The sequence below is a fragment of the Diabrotica virgifera genome, chromosome 7 (assembly GCF_917563875.1).
Source record: "Diabrotica virgifera virgifera chromosome 7, PGI_DIABVI_V3a".
Lineage (NCBI taxonomy): Eukaryota > Metazoa > Arthropoda > Insecta > Coleoptera > Chrysomelidae > Diabrotica > Diabrotica virgifera.
The window spans coordinates 75,390,628-75,409,795 of record NC_065449.1 but is presented as its reverse complement, the minus strand read 5'-3'; the positions used below and the strand labels follow the sequence as shown (position 1 = coordinate 75,409,795).

Here is a 19,168-nt window from a genome sequence, read left to right as displayed (position 1 = left end):
CGCGGATAAATAATTAAGAAGATAAAGGCATAGAGAGCTTCACGCTGGCCTAGTTTTTTGCATTCGATTAGGGTACCACATGGAATCTTATTACCCAGGATTCCATTGTGAAGAGCACTTGGCTACGATAGTTGTGCCCCCATCGCGCATCAGCGTGCTATGGGGGGGGGGGGGCGGGGAAAGGGATGGCCTGGGGCATTGGAGCGAGGTGGGGTGATCCCTGTTTTGTACTCGGGTCAAAACACCTCACCCCAATGAATTGTTACACCCGAATGTACTTTTTCGATAGGGTGGACATCTCCCACAGGTCGGGTTGAAAAAAAAAGAAAGCTTATGGCTCTGGAGAGTTTGTAAGAGTATTGGAAGCACCAAAACTAACCCGAGTAGTATAACTACACGTCAATAATCAGAAACGTTTAGAAGAATGCTATATCAAATATACGACTATACGAAAACAGAACAATTTAGCTTAGGTTAAGGAGTGAAATAATGAGACAATATTTGATTAACATTGTTCAACGCATCTCTGGAGTCAATATTTAAAAACACGGCATGGCAAGATATGGGCAAGTTATGGGCAATATAGATGAAAAAATATTTCAACATATCAGGTTTTCTGATGACATTATATTAATTGCAGTCAGCTAACCAGACAAAATTTCTATTATACATTAGCTTAAAACTCTGCCTGAAAGAGCAGAATTAAAGATAAACTTTGAGAAAACTAAACTTATGACAAATCTCTTAATGAGGAGAAATATATCTATTGACAATAATACCATAAAACAGACACTTACAAATACATGAGACACGAGGTAAAAGTAAGCAGAGACAGCCAAAAACATGAAATAATACAAAATCGAATAAGACTTACGTTGTCAACATTCTGCAAACTAAGCCTCATTCTAAGAAGTTTAATTCCCATATGTCTTAAGCAAACGTTTTTAATTAATGTGTTTTCCCATACAAACTTTTAAGAGACTTTGAAGTGACGCAAAGATCCGCAAATTATCTCAGAGATGCTCAGAGTTATACAATGAGCCATGGAACGTCAAACGCTGGGCGGAGCCCTAATAAAAAACCAACAGATCAGGGAAATAGCAGTTCAGGAGTAAAACGCTTTAAAAGAGTAACGGGCAGGGCACTTAGCGAGAACACTGACGGACTTAGTAAGATGGGCGACTTGAAAAGACTGCACTGGGCTACAAGCAGCCCAATGTAGAGAACATTTGAAAAGACTAAGAAAGGCCTGTGTTCAGCAGTGGACACGATTGGCTGAATGTTGATGATCATAAAAGACTGACTGATGGGGGACATGATTATCAAATTTACGTCATGAGGATTATAGTAAAGGCATAAACATTAGCAGAAATGTAGCAGTAATTTAGGAAATTTAATGAGAAATATAAAGGAAAATGTGAAAATTATAATAGTCCAGAAAGCCACTGCGCATCCGCTAGGAAAAATATTCTAATTCGGATTTTTTACACAATCTTACTCAAAAAGGACTCCTTTTAACAAATTTGCATGTTGCCAGGACCAAAAGGTGGTCAATGTTAAATGTTAAATGTTTTTTTTTTGTTTTTTTCCTAAAACTGTTTTTTTGCATGGAAAAAAGTTTTTTTAGGTTTCTTGGATCATTCCAAATAGAAAAGTCTTTAGTGACTTTTCTCTAAAAATGATAGTTTTTGACAAATAAGCGATTAAAAATTGAAAAATTGCGAAATCGGCCATTTTTAACCCTCAAAAACTATGTGAAAAACTGAAAATTTGAATGTTGCCAAGGTAAGTAGATATTCTTTAAACATCAATTGATGAAATCTCGAAGAGTTTTTTGCAATACAATATTCAAAACTCCTTTGTATTTAATTGCTAATCAAGCGTGCGCGACACTATTTTCCACCGAGAGTATGGTGCAAATGAAAGGAATAAATTCGTTATTTCTAAACCGGCGATGTTAAGGAAAAATTCCGAAACAGGTCGATTTTTATTTTTAAGTTACGATATTGTGGCATATATGGTATACTAATGACGTCATCCATCTGGACGTGATGACGTAATCGATGATTTTTTTAAATAAGAATAGGGGTCGTGTGCTAGCTCATTTGAAAGGTTCTTCAATTATCTATTCAGTAATATAAACATTTACATAATTATTTATACAGAGTGTCCAAAAAATTTTTATTAAATTAAATTATTTGACAAAAAAGAAGTAGAAGGACACCCTGTATAAATAAATATGTAAATGAGCTATCACACGACCCCTGATGACGTCACTAGTATACCATACATGCCATAATATCCTAACTTAAAAATAAAAATCGACCTGTTTCGGGATTTTTCCTTAATGTCGCCGGTTTACGAAATAACGAATTTATTCCTTTCATTTGCACCATACTGTCGGTGGAAAATAGTGTCGCGCACGCTTGATTAGCAAATAAAAAACAAAGGAGTTTTAAATATTGTATTGCAAAAAACTCTTCGGGATTTCGTCAATCGATGTTTACAGAATATATACCTACCTTTGCAACATTCAAACTTTCAGGTTTTCACATAGTTTTTGAGGGTTAAAAATGGCCGATTTCGCAATTTTTCAATTTTTAATCGCTTATTTGTCAAAAACCAGCATTTTTAGAGAAAAGTCACTAAATATCTTTTCTGTTTGGAATGATCCAAAAAACCTAAAAAAACTTTTTTCCATGCAAAAAAAATAGTTTTAGGAAAAAAACAAAAAAAAAACGTTTAAAAAATGTTTGACTACCTTTTGGTCCTGGCAACATGCAAATTTGATAAAAGGAGTCCTTTTTCAGTAAGATTGTGCAAAAAATCCGAATCAGAATATTTTTCCTAGCGGATGCGCAGTGGCTTTCTGGACTATAATAATTTTGCTTATTAATATGTTTTGGTTGTAATTGTAAAATGAGAACGACACATACCAAGTATTTGATAAACGAAATTAAAATTACATGGTTACCATAAATAAATAATTTAATATTTTAAATATTTTTCTATAAAATTAAAAAAATATTGTCTTAAACTAAGAATTTTGTTTGATGAGTGTGTGATATTAATGTCGACCGTATCCCAACTGAGTTGCAACTCCAGCATATCCTTGAACAATAGGGAGGGTCTTTTCCGCAGCTTTCCTTACATTTTGCCCTACCTTTTCCTAAAAAAATATTAACCGACTTTATTAAAAATATAAATTTTAGTCACATATATAATATAATAGTTATAAAAAACGTATACAATGAATTTCAATTAACAGCGATGTCCTCTAACGGAATACAGTGATGAGTGCGCTATTAACCGACAAAATAACAAGCAAAAGACGGAAAACATAATACGTTGCGTAATAAAAAGAGATGAAACTAGCAGATGTCGGAAATTATCAATAGAAACCTATAAATTTACACTATATTGATAGTTTCCTACCTATAGACGTATCGGAGGAGTTTGGCAACTGCCACTGTGCCAGGAGAATTCTTTAAATTCTCCTGTGGCAGTTTCACTCAGATGCGTCTAAAAGTGGGAAACTATCAATAAACTTGTAAACTTATAGGTTTCTATTGATAATTTCCCACCTTTACTAGTTTCATCTAATTTTATTTCACAATGCATTATGTTTTCCGCCATTTCCGTTATTGTGCCAGTTATTAGCGCACTCATCATTGTATAATGTGAGGAACAGATGTACCCATAATTCACAAATGTGGTATAGAGGTAATAATACACTCTCACCATGGAGAACCACATGGTGAGATGAACCACAAATTAATTTATTCAAAAACATAACAAAATTTGGACGCCTTTCGGACCAACACGAGCCATAATCAGCAACAACAGGTAACAACAAACCAAACAAGAAGAAGAAACAGTCGGCTCAGTCTAGTTGAAACATCAAAATTTTAAAATTATACTTTTTTTAAAATAATACAAGTACTTGAAATGTTGTGGTTCAAAGATATTTAATTACTATTTATTTGTAAAGAAAAATACAGAAATGTGAGATTTAAATAGATGTCAAAACTATCAAAAAGTAATAAAATATATGGGGAAAAGTGTATGGAGAATAGCACTATTAACAATGGGAAACCAACAATTCGGTATCAGAGAGGGATTGGGAACAAGGGAAGCTTTGTTCTCAATGCTAACATTATTTCAATGATCATGGGAAGTATAGAAACCAATTTACGTCTGCTTTATAGATTTTGAGAAGGCGTTTGATAGGGTTCAACATGATAGGCTGTTTGAATATCTAGAAATGATTGGAATAGATGATAAAGATCTGAGAGTTTTTCATCTATATTGGAACCAAGAAGCTTCTATTATGTCAGATGGCAAAGATACAGACAAAATTTGAATTCAAAGAGGTGTCAGACAGGGTTGTGTGTTATCCCCAACTTTATTTGACGTATACTCAGAAATAATTTTTAACGAAGCCTTGGAAGGGCAATGTGGAGTTCGAATCGGGGGAGCAACTATTAACATCAGATATGCAGACGACACCGCGATCATGGCTGAAAGTATCGAAGATCTTCAATTCCTTATAGATCGAGTCACTAGAGAGTGCTCCAATAACGGACTTAGCATAAATACATCAAAGACCAAGTTACCTATGGTTAGCAAACAAGACGTCGGCCCTATGCAACTAATTGCCAGTAGTTAACCGATAACAAAAATTAACCATTTTAAATACCTAGGATGTTGGATAAACGAGACACTAAATCCGAATGAAGAAATTAAATCTCGTATAGAAATTGCAAGAGGAGCACTTATGAAACTTAGATCTATTCTGAGCAACTCTCAGCTGAATTTACAACTAAGAATCAAGTTCTTAAAAGGTTATGTTTTATGTGTATCCTGTATTACTATATGGATGTAAAATCTGGATCATGAAGGTTAACGTGATGAACAAATTAAAAGCCTTCGAGATGTGGTAATATTGTAGAATGCTCAGAATATCTTGAGTTCAACGTATTTCAAACAGAGAAGTCTTAAACAGAGTAGGTCAAGGTTAAGGTGACTTAATCAAGATGATAAAAAAGAGAAAACTTGAATATCTGGGGCATATAATGAGAGGTAGCAGATAAAGGATGCTGCAGTTAATAGTCAACGGAAAGATCGATGGAAAAAGAGGACTTGGTAGGAAGAAATATTCGTGGCTCCAAAACCTTTGTCAATGGACTGGATTATCAGCAGATCAACTATTACATGCTGCACAAGATCGAGAATGATATCGGCAAATTGTCATGGAAGCTACCCACGCCTAAAATTTGGGAACGGTACTTAAAGAAGAAGAAGAATCAGTAATATTAGTTAATATAATCTAGTTAACTAATGACTAATCCCAATGAAGCTTCTGGTTTGGGACGCAATAAACATCATGGGGACCATATTTAAATAGAGATACAGACAGGACTTGCTGAGAACACCATTTTATAAAACTATGTATTAGACGCCATCTCGTAAACTCCTAGAAGAATATTAATACTGTTATATTAGATTTCCTTCCACTTATTACACAATGGTTCAGGTTACAATTTATGAAAATATATGACAGATTGGAAGAACGATAAAATGGAACTAAACACTTAGCATACATCCCATTGTGTATTATAAATTATAACGAACACTGTGCCCAGTGTTAACATAGATTGATATTCTAAATTCTAAAGTGTTTTATTACGAGGAAATATACAAAAAATAAAACATGCCAGAAAAACAAGAAAGCACTAGGAACGGACGGAACTTCGGCAGAATTATTAAAACATGGAGGAATCGAACTCTGGGGAAGAATTCATTATCTAATAACTTTGATATTTATGGGCCAAGGAGCAAATGTTAGAGAAAGGGATAGTTAGCTTTATACAGTCACTATACAGGGTGTTTTATTAATAATTGTCAGTAGTAATTGCACAAGAGCTCTGAAATTATTGATTTTTTCCCGAGTGACACTTTGACAGTTTTAATTTCACGAGCCGAAGGCGAGTGAAATTATGTCAAAGTGTCACGAGAGCAAAAATTCTATATTAATTTCAGAGGTCGAGTGCAATTTTTTGCGATTATTTCATGAATAAAACTGTTCAAAACCAAAATTGTATTCTAATTTATTTATGTAAGTACCATTAAACACACAGTTTTTATAAATATTTGACGATTGAAAGTCATCACTTTTATAATTTTTAAAACATTAATTGTCATTAATGTCACTAAATGTATTTTTTCGTAGCAACGACGGGCATCTGACGTAATATAAGTAATATACTTAACGACGGGAGATTATCAAAAATTATCGATTTAATTCAGATTTCTGTAGCTTTCTATTGGTCAGAATCTCCTATGAATGAAATAATCAGTAGTAATTGCACAAGAGCTCTGAAATTATTGAATTTTTCCCGAGTGACACTTTGACAGTTTTAATTTCACGAGCCGAAGGTGAGTGAAATTATGTCAAAGTGTCACGAGAGTAAAAATTCTATATTAATTTCAGAGGTCGAGTGCAATTTGTTGCGATTATTTCATGAATAAAACTGTTCAAAACCAAAATTTTATTTTAATTTATTTATGTAAGTACCATTAAACACACAGTTTTTATAAATATTTGACGATTGAAAGTCATCACTTTTATAATTTTTAAAACATTAATTGTCATTAATGTCACTGAATGTATTTTTTCGTAGCAACGAAGGGCATCTGACGTAATATACTTAACGACGGGAGATTATCAAAAATTATCGATTTAATTCAGATTTCTGTAGCTTTCTATTGGTCAGAATCTCCTATGAATGAAATAATCCATATAATTGGAAAAACCTTAGCACAAAATATAAAGATTTAACCTAAAACACTTAATAAAATGTGGTTCCTTACTGAGTTACAGGGTGTTTTATTTAAAAATTTAAAAACTATTTTTGTTCAGCATTTTAAAACTATTCGACGTATCCTTTTCATACTTGGCAGGTAGTATAGGTACTGTACAAACTACTAAATTATGTTAAACAAAGGTTTCTGGCTGTTACCAGAGGCGTACGATGAGGGAAAGTGAATGGTTGACTCTCTTCAAATTCTACGCCACTGGCGAAATTACTATTTTAGTTCAATTTTTGGATTCTCCAATACTTTCTATGAAAATAATATAATCTTCATTCGTAACGACAAGTCTTTAGTTTTCGAGATCTTTGAAGTTAAAAATGAAACGACACGGCTATTTTGAAAGGCCATCGGTACATAATTCGCAATTATTTTACGACTATCCCTACTTTTTCTGTCTTTACACGGCAAATTACGTGTAGTAAAATTCACACTGGTATTGATATGTAAACATTACTAGAATGTCATTCTACTTAAAAATGTCATCATTAACTTAAAGAGATGGCGTTTGAATGTTCTTGGATAACTGTTATTTGTATAATTGCAAATTAATAATTCAATTAATAAATGTGATAATTTTTTCACTAACTATGTATTCAGTGATTGTAATAATTTATATGTACAACAAAAAACTAATACTCAACAGAGAAGAGAGGAAAAGTGTTAAAGTGATTTTTTAAAAATATATTGTTACTGTGGAACGCTTACAAATTTGAACATCTTTAACAACAAAATACTTGGATTTGGATCACAGAATATATTATCCTGATGTATTCTCTGCTTAGATATTCCACAAAAAATACACAATAAATAACTTATTATTAAGTTCACGTCTTAAATCAATTATGTATCAAATACACTATATATTAATATTATTTTTCTACAACCGTGTTAAAAATGCAATTTTTAGCACTCCATACGCGTTAAAAATGCTACTCTAAGGCAGTAGTGCTTTAAAATTTTTTTTCTACGAGCGTGCAAAAATGTCTACTTTCGCGCACGCATTTCAGTTTAGAAAGTTTCACTTTTCCGCACGCGTGTTACTTTTCCGCACGCGGTTTTTACTTTTCCGCACGCGTGTTAATTTAGATATGTTAATATGGCCTTAAAGTAATTTATAATACATGCAATAAACTAATATTTAGATATTATTTACTAATTTATTTCAAATATATCTTATTGTGTTCCTGTTTTAATGAAATTAACGCGACAATTCGATGAAATAAAATTATTTTTACATAATATTCGAAAGTCAAATCGGTAGACAATAACAGTCGTTTTGAATCATCGTCATGGAAACCAAGATCGTCGTCATGCTAACTAATTATATTGAAACTTTGGTTTTGACAACCTTGTCAAAGAATTAATTTGTGTATGTATTTTCATATTAATTAAATTAATTGATTAAGATTTGGTTTTTAAAGTAAGTTTTTTAATGGTAAGTTTTTAAAGACTCTTAGAAAAAATATTGTTGCTAACTCTTGCAGAAAGTCTCTTTTCCGCACTCGACTGCTTGCCGAACTCCCGCTTCGCGTCGTTCGGCAAACTGCAATCGCGTGCGGCAAAGAATGACTTTCTGCACTTGTTAGGAAAATAACTATTTGAGGCACTGCAGTTCGTATTGACCGTATAGACAATTTTGATGTAATGTCAAAAAAATTTAAATATGGAATATCAGTGTTCAAGTAAAAGTTTTTGTAGATATTGTCCTGTAATTACGTTTGTAGAAAAAATATTGTATTATATGCGTGTTAAAAAGTACATTTTTAAGGCACTCATGTGAATTGCAGAACTCTCTATCGCTCATTCTGCAAACTTTCACATGCGTGCCTTAAACGCGTATTTTTAACACTTATATCATAAATAACTATAATCAACACCTCAAAATATTCCCGATATCATGTCAAATATTTAAAATTGTCACTACATGATTGTCACTGTCTTACTGCCATTATATTCGACTGAGTGCGTTGTAAGACAAAGATAGATTTGGAAAATATTACCACAGACATTGTGTTCTTTTTTTTTGAATCCTGAAAAACCAATAAATATTTTTGAAAAATTTAACGCAGAATGAAAGAGTAAATTATTACCGAGGGCTGAAAGTCCCTTAGATAAATAAAAAGTTTATTTTAAATGAGATATTTGAAACTAAAAATCACACTAAATTTTCTCTTGGTTTTTCACCCCTGTAACTTATAGTATGATAGAATTGATTCAAAAAATGACATAACCCAGACATCCAAAGTGAAAGTTATCCTCCAACACCTAATTGTTCTATATAGTCCATATAATGTTCAGAAAAAAGTCACACATTTTTGAGCGTCGGGTTTGGGGGGGGGGAGAGGGGGGAGAAATCGGTAAATTCGTAGTTTTTTAAGTTTTTCGTCAATATTTATAAAACTATGAGCTTTAGCATGAACAACCTTCTAGACAAAAATGTTCTATATTGAATTTGAAATAAAAAAGGCCCTATACATAATCCTTCTAAAATGAACGGTTCCAAAGTTACGGAGGTAGAAGAACGGTATAATTGGTCCAAAAAAAAGGCCTAACCCAGACATCCAAAGTAAAAGTTTTCCTCCAACACCAAATTGTTCTATATGGTCCACATGTTGTTCAGTAAAAAGTTACACCATTTTGAGGGTCCGGCTGGGGGGGGGGAGATGGGGGAGAAGTCGGTAAATTAGTAGTTTCTTTACGTTTTTCGTCAATATTTCTAAAACTATGTTTAAACGTAAACAATGTTCTATACAAAAACGTTCTACATAAAATTTAAAACAAAAATGGTCCTATCCATTATTGTTATAAAATCAACAGTTCCAGAGTTACGGAGGGTGAAATGTGGACGTTTTCGATACTTTTTATATTTTTTGGGCAATTGATGATGATTTTGGGTGGTGAGGTTGACGTTTCTTCAAGGTCTTATAACTAACATACCATCGGCCACTGAAATAACAAATCCTGTTAAAGAAAATCTCTTTCAATCAGCAAAAATATTATAAATTACCCAACAAATATTAAAAGTATCGAAAACCTCCACTTTTCACCCTCCGTAACTTTGAAATCGTTGATTTTATAACAATTATGTATAGGACCTTTTTGTTTGAAATTTGATGTAGAACATTTTTGTATAGAACATTGTTTACGCTAAAGCATATTTTTAGAAATATTGACGAAAAACTTAAAAAAAATTACTAATTTACCGATTTCTCTCCCATTTCCCCCCCAAACCGGACGCTCAAAATGGTGTAACTTTTTACTGAACAATATCTGGACCATATAGAACAATTTGGTGTTGGAGGAAAACTTTTACTTTTAATGTCTGGGTTAGGCAGTTTTTGGACCAATTATACTATACTACCTCCGTAACTTTGGAACCGTTCATTTTAGAAGGATTATGCATATGCATATGGCCTTTTTTGTTTCAAATTTAATGTAGAACATTTTTGTATAGAAGATTGTTCATGCTAAACCTCATAGTTTTAGAAATATTGACGAAAATCTTAAAAAACTACGAATTTACAGATTTTCCCCCCCGCTTCCCCCCAAACTCGAAGCTCAAAATGGTGTGAGTTTTTTCTGAACATTATGTGGACCACATAAAACAATTTGGTGTTGGAGGATAACTTTCACTTTGGATGACTGGGTTTGGATCTAGTTATACCATACTATTATTAAAATAAACATTATAGAAGTTCTCAGGAACTTTCGGCCCTCGCTAATAACGTAATCTTTCATTCTGCGTTTAAATTTTTCAAAAATACTTATTAGTTTACTCAAGATTCGAAACAAATGATCACATTTAAAATACATTTACACACAGTACCTACACTTTCTGCCAAGTATAATAAGGATACGCCAAATAGTTTTAAAGTACTGCGTACAAATAATTTTTAAATTTTAATCATATGAATCATATCATAAATTAATCAAAATAACTGTGCCGTTTCATATTTAACTTCAAATATCTCGAAAACTAATGACTTTATCGTTACCAATGAAGAGTATATTATTTACTTAGAACATATTGGAGAATCTAAAAATGGCACTAAAATAGTAATTCCTCCAGCGGCGTAGAATTTGATTAGGGCTAACCATTCACCATCCCCTGTCGTACGCCTGTGGTAGTAGCTAGAAACTTTTGTTTATCATAATTTAGTAGGGTGTCTAGTAGTCGCACTTTCTGTCAGGCATGTAAACGATACGTCGAATAGTTTTAAAATGCTAAGCAAAAATGGTTTTTAAATTTTTAGATAAAACACCCTCAGTGTAACTCAGTAAGCAACCACATTTTATATAAGTGTTTTAGGTTAAATCTTCGTATTTTCTACTAAGGTTTCTCCAGTTACAATATGGACAATTATTAATGAAACACCCTGTATAAGAAAGAAGATAAGAGGGGATGTCAGAATTATAGGCCAATTACATTGAATGCTAAAATGTAGTAAACAAAATTCTTTCTGATATTATCTACAAGAGATTGCTCGAATATTTTGAAAATAAAATTGGTGATAATCAAAATGGATTCAGACCAATTAGAGCCACTACCGACGATATATTCATACCATATACGATACAAGTGAAAGCTTCTGAATACGACATAGAAGTATATAATGTGTATACAGATTTAAAAGCTTTTAATACTGAGACAAGGGACAAAATGCTAGAAGACTTTGTAATCTATGTAGGTGTAGGTGTACCTAGAAAATATATCAGCCTCATAAAAATGACTTTGCAGGGTTCAAAAGTCGGAGTTAGAGTAGATGAAGAACTAACTCCCCTATTAGACATTAATGTGGGAGTGAGACAAAGAGACGCACCATCAACCATGCTGTTCAACCTAGTTCTTGAGGAAGTCATCAACAAAACCAATGTACCTGGCCACATAAAATGTTGAAGGCACTTACGGATTAAAATTATTTCTGCCCTTGTTTCAAAAATTCATAAAAAATGCTGAGACCCCTCGATTTTTAAATAAAAATGTGCACTTTCTAAACATAAATTTAAATTTACAGGGTGATTCATGCAAGTCCAGCAGAGTCGATAGGCTTTATTTTTAATCGAACAACCTGTATATTTTTATATTTTTAAAAGATGCTTGACCACCTGATTTCAAGGAACTATACCATGTAGGCTGTATTATGAATAGTACAGGATGAAATTTAGAAAATTTTTAAGTATGGAAACCACTTATGGAATAAAATTGCTTGTGTCCTTATTTTAGAAAATTATAAAAAATGCTGGGACACGTCTACTTTTAAATTCAAAAGGGCGGTTTACAAACATACATTTAAATATACAGGGTGATTCACGCAAGTAGAGCATAGTCCATGATCTCTAGTTTTAATGGATCACCCTGTATATTTTTATTTTCTTAGAAGCTACTTTACAACCTCATCTCAAAAAAGTGTATTGTGCAGGGTCGATTATGAATAATACAAGGTGAAAATTTGTAATAATTTATATATTTCGTCAAGACCTTAAATACAAAGCCCAATAGATTTATACTCTTAGTTTAGAAAGTGTATGTCCTTATTTAGTTAATTTAAAAACAATACCATTATTTAAAGTATGATAAATTATTAATTTCAAAATTTTATGTAGGTTTTTAATATCTTGATGAAAATATATATAAGTTTAAAATTTTACCTTGTATTATTCATAATAGGTCCTACATAATACACTTTTTTGATGTGACGTTGTTTAGCCGATTCTAAAAATATAAAAATATACAGGGTGTTTCATTAAAATTAAAGATCATGGTTTATGCTAGACTTGCGTGAGTCACCCTGTATATTTAAATTTATGTTTAAACAGTGCATATTTGAATTAAAAGTTGACATATCTTAGCGTTTGTTATAATGTTCTAAAATAAGGACCCAAACAATTTTATTCCATAAGTGGTATCCACACACTATAATTTCAAAATTTCGCCCTGTATTATTCATAATATAACGAGCGATCCACAATTACTGGGATCAAAGCTAGACGTGTAAAAAATTACGTATGTCTTGTTTTAATCTGAATTTATATCATTGGTTTATCAATTAATTTTGATTAACATTATAAAACATAAAAAATCAGTCAAAACCTTTAACACAGAACTTTAATCAAAAATAAAAAGAATTAACAAAATTAACAGTAACAATAATAAATAAAACCAAACAAGATGCTGTATGTCCACCACCATCTCTACATAACCTAACTTTTCTTGTTAAGTTGACGTACACTGCAAAGTTGACGTAAACTGGAAAGTATATCTGAATTAAGAATAGACATTGCACTGTATAGCTATCTCTGTCGTTTAGAGCCACCTATGGTGACAATAATTTTGGATCACACGTTACCATACAGGAAGTAGTTCGATGAAATCAGGTTGTTAAGCAGCTTTTAAAAATATAAAAATATATAGGGTGTTCCATTAAAAATAAAGCTTATGGACCATGCTAGACTTGCGTGAATCAACCTGTACAATCAAATTTAGGTTTAAAAAGCGTATATTTTTATTTAAAAATGGACGCGTCTTAGCGTTTTTTAAAATTCTTTAAAACAAGGAGAGAAATACTTTTATTCTATAAGTGCCTTCCACCCTATTATATACTACATATTATTATACAGGGTGTCCCGAAAAGAATGGTCATAAATTATACCACAGATTCTGGGGTCAAAAATATGTTGATTGAACCTCACTTACCTATGTACAATAGTGCACACAAAAAAAGTTACAGCCCTTTGAAGTTACAAAATGAAAATCGATTTTTTTTCATATATCGAAAATCCTTCGAGATTTTTCATTGAAAATGGACATGTGGCATTCTTATGGCAGCAACATTTTATAAAAAAATTAAAGTGAAATTTGTGCACCCCATAAAAATTTTAAGGGGGTTTTGTTCCTTTAAACCCCCCCAAACTTTTGTGTACGTTCCAATTAAATTATTATTGTGACACCATTGGTTAAACAAAATGTTTTTAAAACTTTTTTGACTCCTAGTACTTTTTTGATAAGCCACTGTTTATCGAGCTATTTTGAATATTTGTCGAATCCACCACATATTTGTATATGGTAAAGTACGATTATAGAAACCTGTTAATAATCTGAAAATATATTTATAATTTACATTTTTAGGTATATTTTGAAAAAGAAGCCATATCTCGATAAAAGGTGATTTGTCAAAAAAAGACTAAGAGGCAAAAAAGTTTTAAAAACAGCGTGTTTAACTAATGGTATCACAATAATAGTGTAATTGGAACGTACACAAACATTTGGGGGGTTTAAAGGAACAAAACCCCCATAAAATATTTATGTAAATATATTAAAAAATAAGCCGCATCTTGATAAAAACTGGCTTATTGAAAAAATACTAAGAGGCAAAAAAGTTTTAAAAACGTTGTGTTTAACTAATGATACCACAATAATGAATCAATTGGAACGTATACAAAAGTATGGGGGGGGTTTAAGGGAACAAAACCCCCATAAAATTTTTATGGGTGGACAAACTTCACTATAATTTTGTTTTAAGATATTACTGCCATAAGAATGATACATGTCAATTTTCAATAAAAAATCTGTAATAGTTTTCGATATATTGAAAAAAATAAATTTTCACTTTGTAACTTCAAAGGGCTGTAACTTTTTTTATGAGCACATTTGTACTAAGGTAAGTTAGGTTCAATCGAACTATTCTTGACTGCAGAATGTGTGGTATAATTTATGACCAATCTTTTCGGGACACCCTGTATACGGCTAATGGAAGCGTTCAAAGAAATTTATCCTAAAACACAAAAAAGAGAACTTAAAATAATACGAATCAAAAACAAAGTACTCGGCCATTAAAAGAACACCTGACAATGAACATAATATCTCAATAGACCACTATACCATTGAACGTGTGGATGCCTTCACATATCACAGAGATCAATCAGAAGAATTCCGTAAGTAGCGAAATTAATGCACGTATTTCCAGCGAGAATCGATTGATGACATCGAAATTATGAGACAAAAGAATCAAAACGACTATCTACAGAAAATTGATTAGACTCGTAGTAACCTATGGTTGTGAAACCCGTTTAATTAAAAAAAGGTAAATCCCAACTCAGGACATTCGAGAGAAAGATACTGAGAAAAGTCTATGGCCCGGCACAAGAGGAAGACGGCACATAAAGAATCAGGAGAAACGACGAGGTTAATGAATTAAATGGAGGGTATGATATTGTAAGATGTATGAACAGTTGAAGACTATTTAGTCGAGGAAGTAAAGCACTTTCGCTCGCAATTTTTTCGTCCAGCATGGATTTACTTCTCTGAAATTTTCACAGAAGGTAGGGAATAGTCCAAGGATCATTTTCTATATCATGCCGCTGTACGCTAAAACATTGGGGTGGTTGCCACCCCATCTCGGGGGCGGTAATTTTTTATTACATTTTAACGATGTAAATCGATGGAAAAAATAATACTAAGAAAAAAATGTTTTTTACATTTTCTTCGTAAAACTAATATTTTTCGAGTTATTCGTGCTTGAAAGTAACGGGTTTTCGACGAAAAAATCGCCTTTTTTAGAGGGTTTCTTGAGAATACCTCGAAAAATATGCATTTAATAAAAAAAAACAGTAAATATCAAAATTATATCTTTTAGTAACACAAACCAAATTCTTTTTCTGTAATATCTTTAAGACCAATACAAACCGAGATACGGCCTGTTAAAAGTTAGCTTTTTTCGTCAAATGCATAATTTGAAATATTAAAAGCCAAATAACGGAAAACTTTGCATTTTTCGAGGAAAAGTTAAATAATCTTTTTTCAAGCATACAGTTACACCTTTCAAAAAATAATAATAAAAAGTTTCTAGCATGAAACTTAAGCGACTTATGATCAAAAAATATCGGTACCTGCATTTCTTCATGAAAAAATCAGTGAAAACAACCCCCTAACTACCCTCGTAATTAAAAATTGGTCTTCACCTTTCCGTAATTCCTTTTATATTTGTATTATAAATACATCCAAGCAGTTTGACCTATCTAAAAGGCCTAATTTTAGGAAAATTGGAGTTTAAAGAAAAATTGATTTTTTGCAATTTCCTATTTTTCACCTTTTACTTCAAAATATCTCCGAAAACACTAGAGATACGAAAAAATGATGGACTACTAAATTGTAGCTTTTTTAATAGCAAAAATTATATTGTGCATAGATTTTCATTACAGTGAACGGTTAGCGAGATATAGCTGTTTAAAACCTCTATTTACGGGCAAACACCCTTTTGTTCGAGCATTTTAAACGCACCCTAATTAAAAACTAAGGGATCTTACGGAATTTAATTTACAGAGTCTTATAGCTCTCAAAAATGCTACAAAATTATTTTCGAAAAAACTTTTTATTGGCAAAAATGAAGGAGTTATCTTTATAAAACGATTTTTTTTTTCGAAAAATTCGAAAAGTCCGCTTATAGATCACTTTGAATGTATGTATAATACCACAGAACCGGTTCGTATACTGGAAGATGACTAAAAAACTATTTGTATTTGTATTTGTACATATTTGTAAATTCGTATTTTTGTGTAAATAAATGTTTTTGTAATTCTTTAATTCTACTTTTTTTCTGTATCGATCTATTAAATTATCTACTTATAAAAATTGTAATGTTATTAAGGGTGGTTTTTAAGGGTTGAAATAATATAATATTTTTCCTAAAGCATAAAACAATCATTTTTTAACTAATGAAAACCAAATTTTACCCATATTTAAGTTTACAATGTTTTTATATAATTTTTGACAATAAGGGGTAGTTTACACCCCTAAAAATAATCAACCCCCTTTGCATGATATAGAATGTGAAATACAGGGGGAGATGAACATAATCCCAAATTTTTATGTAAATCGATACCAGCGGAAACTATTCTTCTAGGATAAGTAAATATTATATATAGCTCCAACAAGGGTGGTTTTAAGGGTTGAAATATTATGACAGTATATCTTAAAGCATAAAACAATCATTATGTAACTAATAAGAATCAAATGTTGACAATCTTAAAGTTTTAAATGTTATTTTATATTTTTTACAATTAGGGGTAATTTTTACACTTAAAAAACCAAAAGCGTACAACGGCTCAATACAGAAAATGAATTAGAGGTTGTAATGAGCCTAATCCCAAATTTTTGTACAAATTTTTTCAGTTTCATTTCCTCGACTAGGTGTGGCTGAGATATGCCCAGAGACCAGAAGATGCAAAAACAGTAAAGAAAATATTACAACGGAACCGATAGGAACACGACAAAAAGGAAGACCCAGACAGAAATGGATTGATAATGTGGAAGTCGACCTGAAAACCATGAATATAAAACAAGGTCACAGGGGAGTACTGAGTGGAAGGACATCATCAACTATGATATTTAAAAACGACTCACTAATCACATTACTGAAAAAAGTATTAATGAATATATTACAGTATCAAGTAAAAAAAATCGATCAAAAAATAAATTAAATTATTAAAAATAGCAATGATATCCAGAATAACCAGAAATTGTTATATGATACATTGAAACAGCTAAGACAAAATAAAACACCTAGATTAAAAAATATAAGAGGTAAAGAAGGAAATATATTAACTACAGAAAGAGAAATAATGCAAAGATGGAAGCAGTACTTTGAAGAGCTAACAGAATGGAAAGAATATCAACAAGAAGGAGAGGAAGACATAATCGAAAATACAGAGGAAATGCAACAAATAACAAAAGAGGAAATTGCGGAAGCCATTGACAAATTAAAATTGGGAAAATCTTCAGGCCAAGATGACTTCACAGCTGGAATGTTAAAGTATATGAGTGTAAATTCAAAAGAAAAATTCCGAGAACTACTAAATGAAATAATCGCAGCAAAAGAAATACCATCTGATTGGAAAACAGATATAATAGTACCACTGTTTAAGAAAGGAGACGCAAGAAATTGCGAAAATTATAGATATATTACATTGACAAGCGTTCCTGCCAAAATATTCAATAGAATAATTGAAAAAAGGCTAAGGGAAAAACTAGAAATAAAATTAGAAGGATCTCAGCATGGCTTCAGAAAAGGAAGGAGTACCCAAGATCTGATTTTCATATTGAGACAGATAGGAGAAAAACTGTTGATGAAAGGTCACAGGGGAGTACTGAATGGAAGGACATCATCAACTACAATATTTAAAAACGGCTCACGAATCACATTACTGAAAAAGGTATTAATGAATATATTACAGTATTAAGTAAAAAAAATCGATCAAAAAATAAATTAAATTAAAAATAGCAATAATAGCATACAATTAGAGTCACCTCGTACTAATTTATTATATCTCTCCTACGATGCTACTAGATACTGTGTACAATCAACAAACTAATAGGCAAAATTTTTACGGAACGTAAAATTAGGCTAAATATAAAAATATATTAAAAAATGTTTAAAATCTTACCAATTTCTTCCCGAATTTCCTCCAGAACTTTCTGCCCTCAGTTTGGCCAGTGCAAGCAACTAGTAATATTAATGCAAAAATAAAAATAACTGATAGTTTCATCTTGAATCGATATGATATCGTTGGAGTATCTAAATTATATCTTCAGAGAAACATTCACCATACGTCTCTTATATATATTTGTGAATAAGACATTTAACAAAAAGAACTGTAGATCCCCTGATTCTGGTTTTACAAAAGATAAAAAACTTAAACATCCGTAGTCGCTTCCAGCAAAGAATTATCGAAAGTTGATTCATTGTAGCGGTATTTCATACACGGAAACACAGCCTCAAAATATTGGACGAAAGAAAATACTTTGCCAATAAATAAATTATTTGTAGTTTCAAATAATTAAAATGTAATTATGGAGGTAATAAAGAAATAAATATTATGCTAGAAATATTAGTAGAAATTTTAATCTAATTGTGCGTCTGCATTGGTAAAAATTTACGTCGAACAAGCTGTTTGTCGTAAATACACTGGGGTGCAAAATTAACCGGACACCTTAAAAATGGGTCATTTTTGATGTGTGGAATTTCCTAAACCTGTTGTCCGATTTAAGTGATTTTTTAATATATTATAGCCTTATTCTTTAATAATATCGCTGTAATTAAACAGTTAAATTTTCATTGTATACCGGGTGTACCAATCAAACTGTGTTTTTTTCTAAAAGTTCTCATCACCCTGTGGAACATTCTAGCATTTATAAAACACTGAAATTAAATTCCAACTATAGCCTCATGTTTTCTCAACATTTTGTTTTTTGATTCATTCGCTTACATTGGACCATAAAAAAGTTAAGGTACTTTAA

The 19,168-nt window shown here is 31.7% G+C and overlaps 1 protein-coding gene across 1 annotated transcript; it reads right to left on the bottom strand.

Moving 5' to 3' along the window:
* Nucleotides 1–2,970: 2,970 nt before the first annotated feature.
* Nucleotides 2,971–18,562, bottom strand: LOC114331433 (cecropin-A-like). The gene is made up of 2 exons (XM_028281013.1): nucleotides 18,316–18,562; nucleotides 2,971–3,169 (listed from the first exon to the last, which is right to left on the bottom strand). Exons 1-2 carry the CDS (start codon nucleotides 18,415–18,417, stop codon nucleotides 3,068–3,070), a joined length of 204 nt encoding a protein of 67 aa, XP_028136814.1. The 5' UTR covers nucleotides 18,418–18,562; the 3' UTR covers nucleotides 2,971–3,067.
* Nucleotides 18,563–19,168: the final 606 nt, after the last annotated feature.

Coding starts and splice junctions, on each gene's coding strand:
- LOC114331433 (XM_028281013.1), bottom strand. CDS start 18,417: ATGAAACTATCAGTTATTTTTATTTTTGCATTAATATTACTAGTTGCT. Junction 3,170..18,315: donor GGAAATTCGGGAAGAAATTG/GTAAGATTTTAA, acceptor ATATTTTTTTAG/GAAAAGGTAGGGCAAAATGT.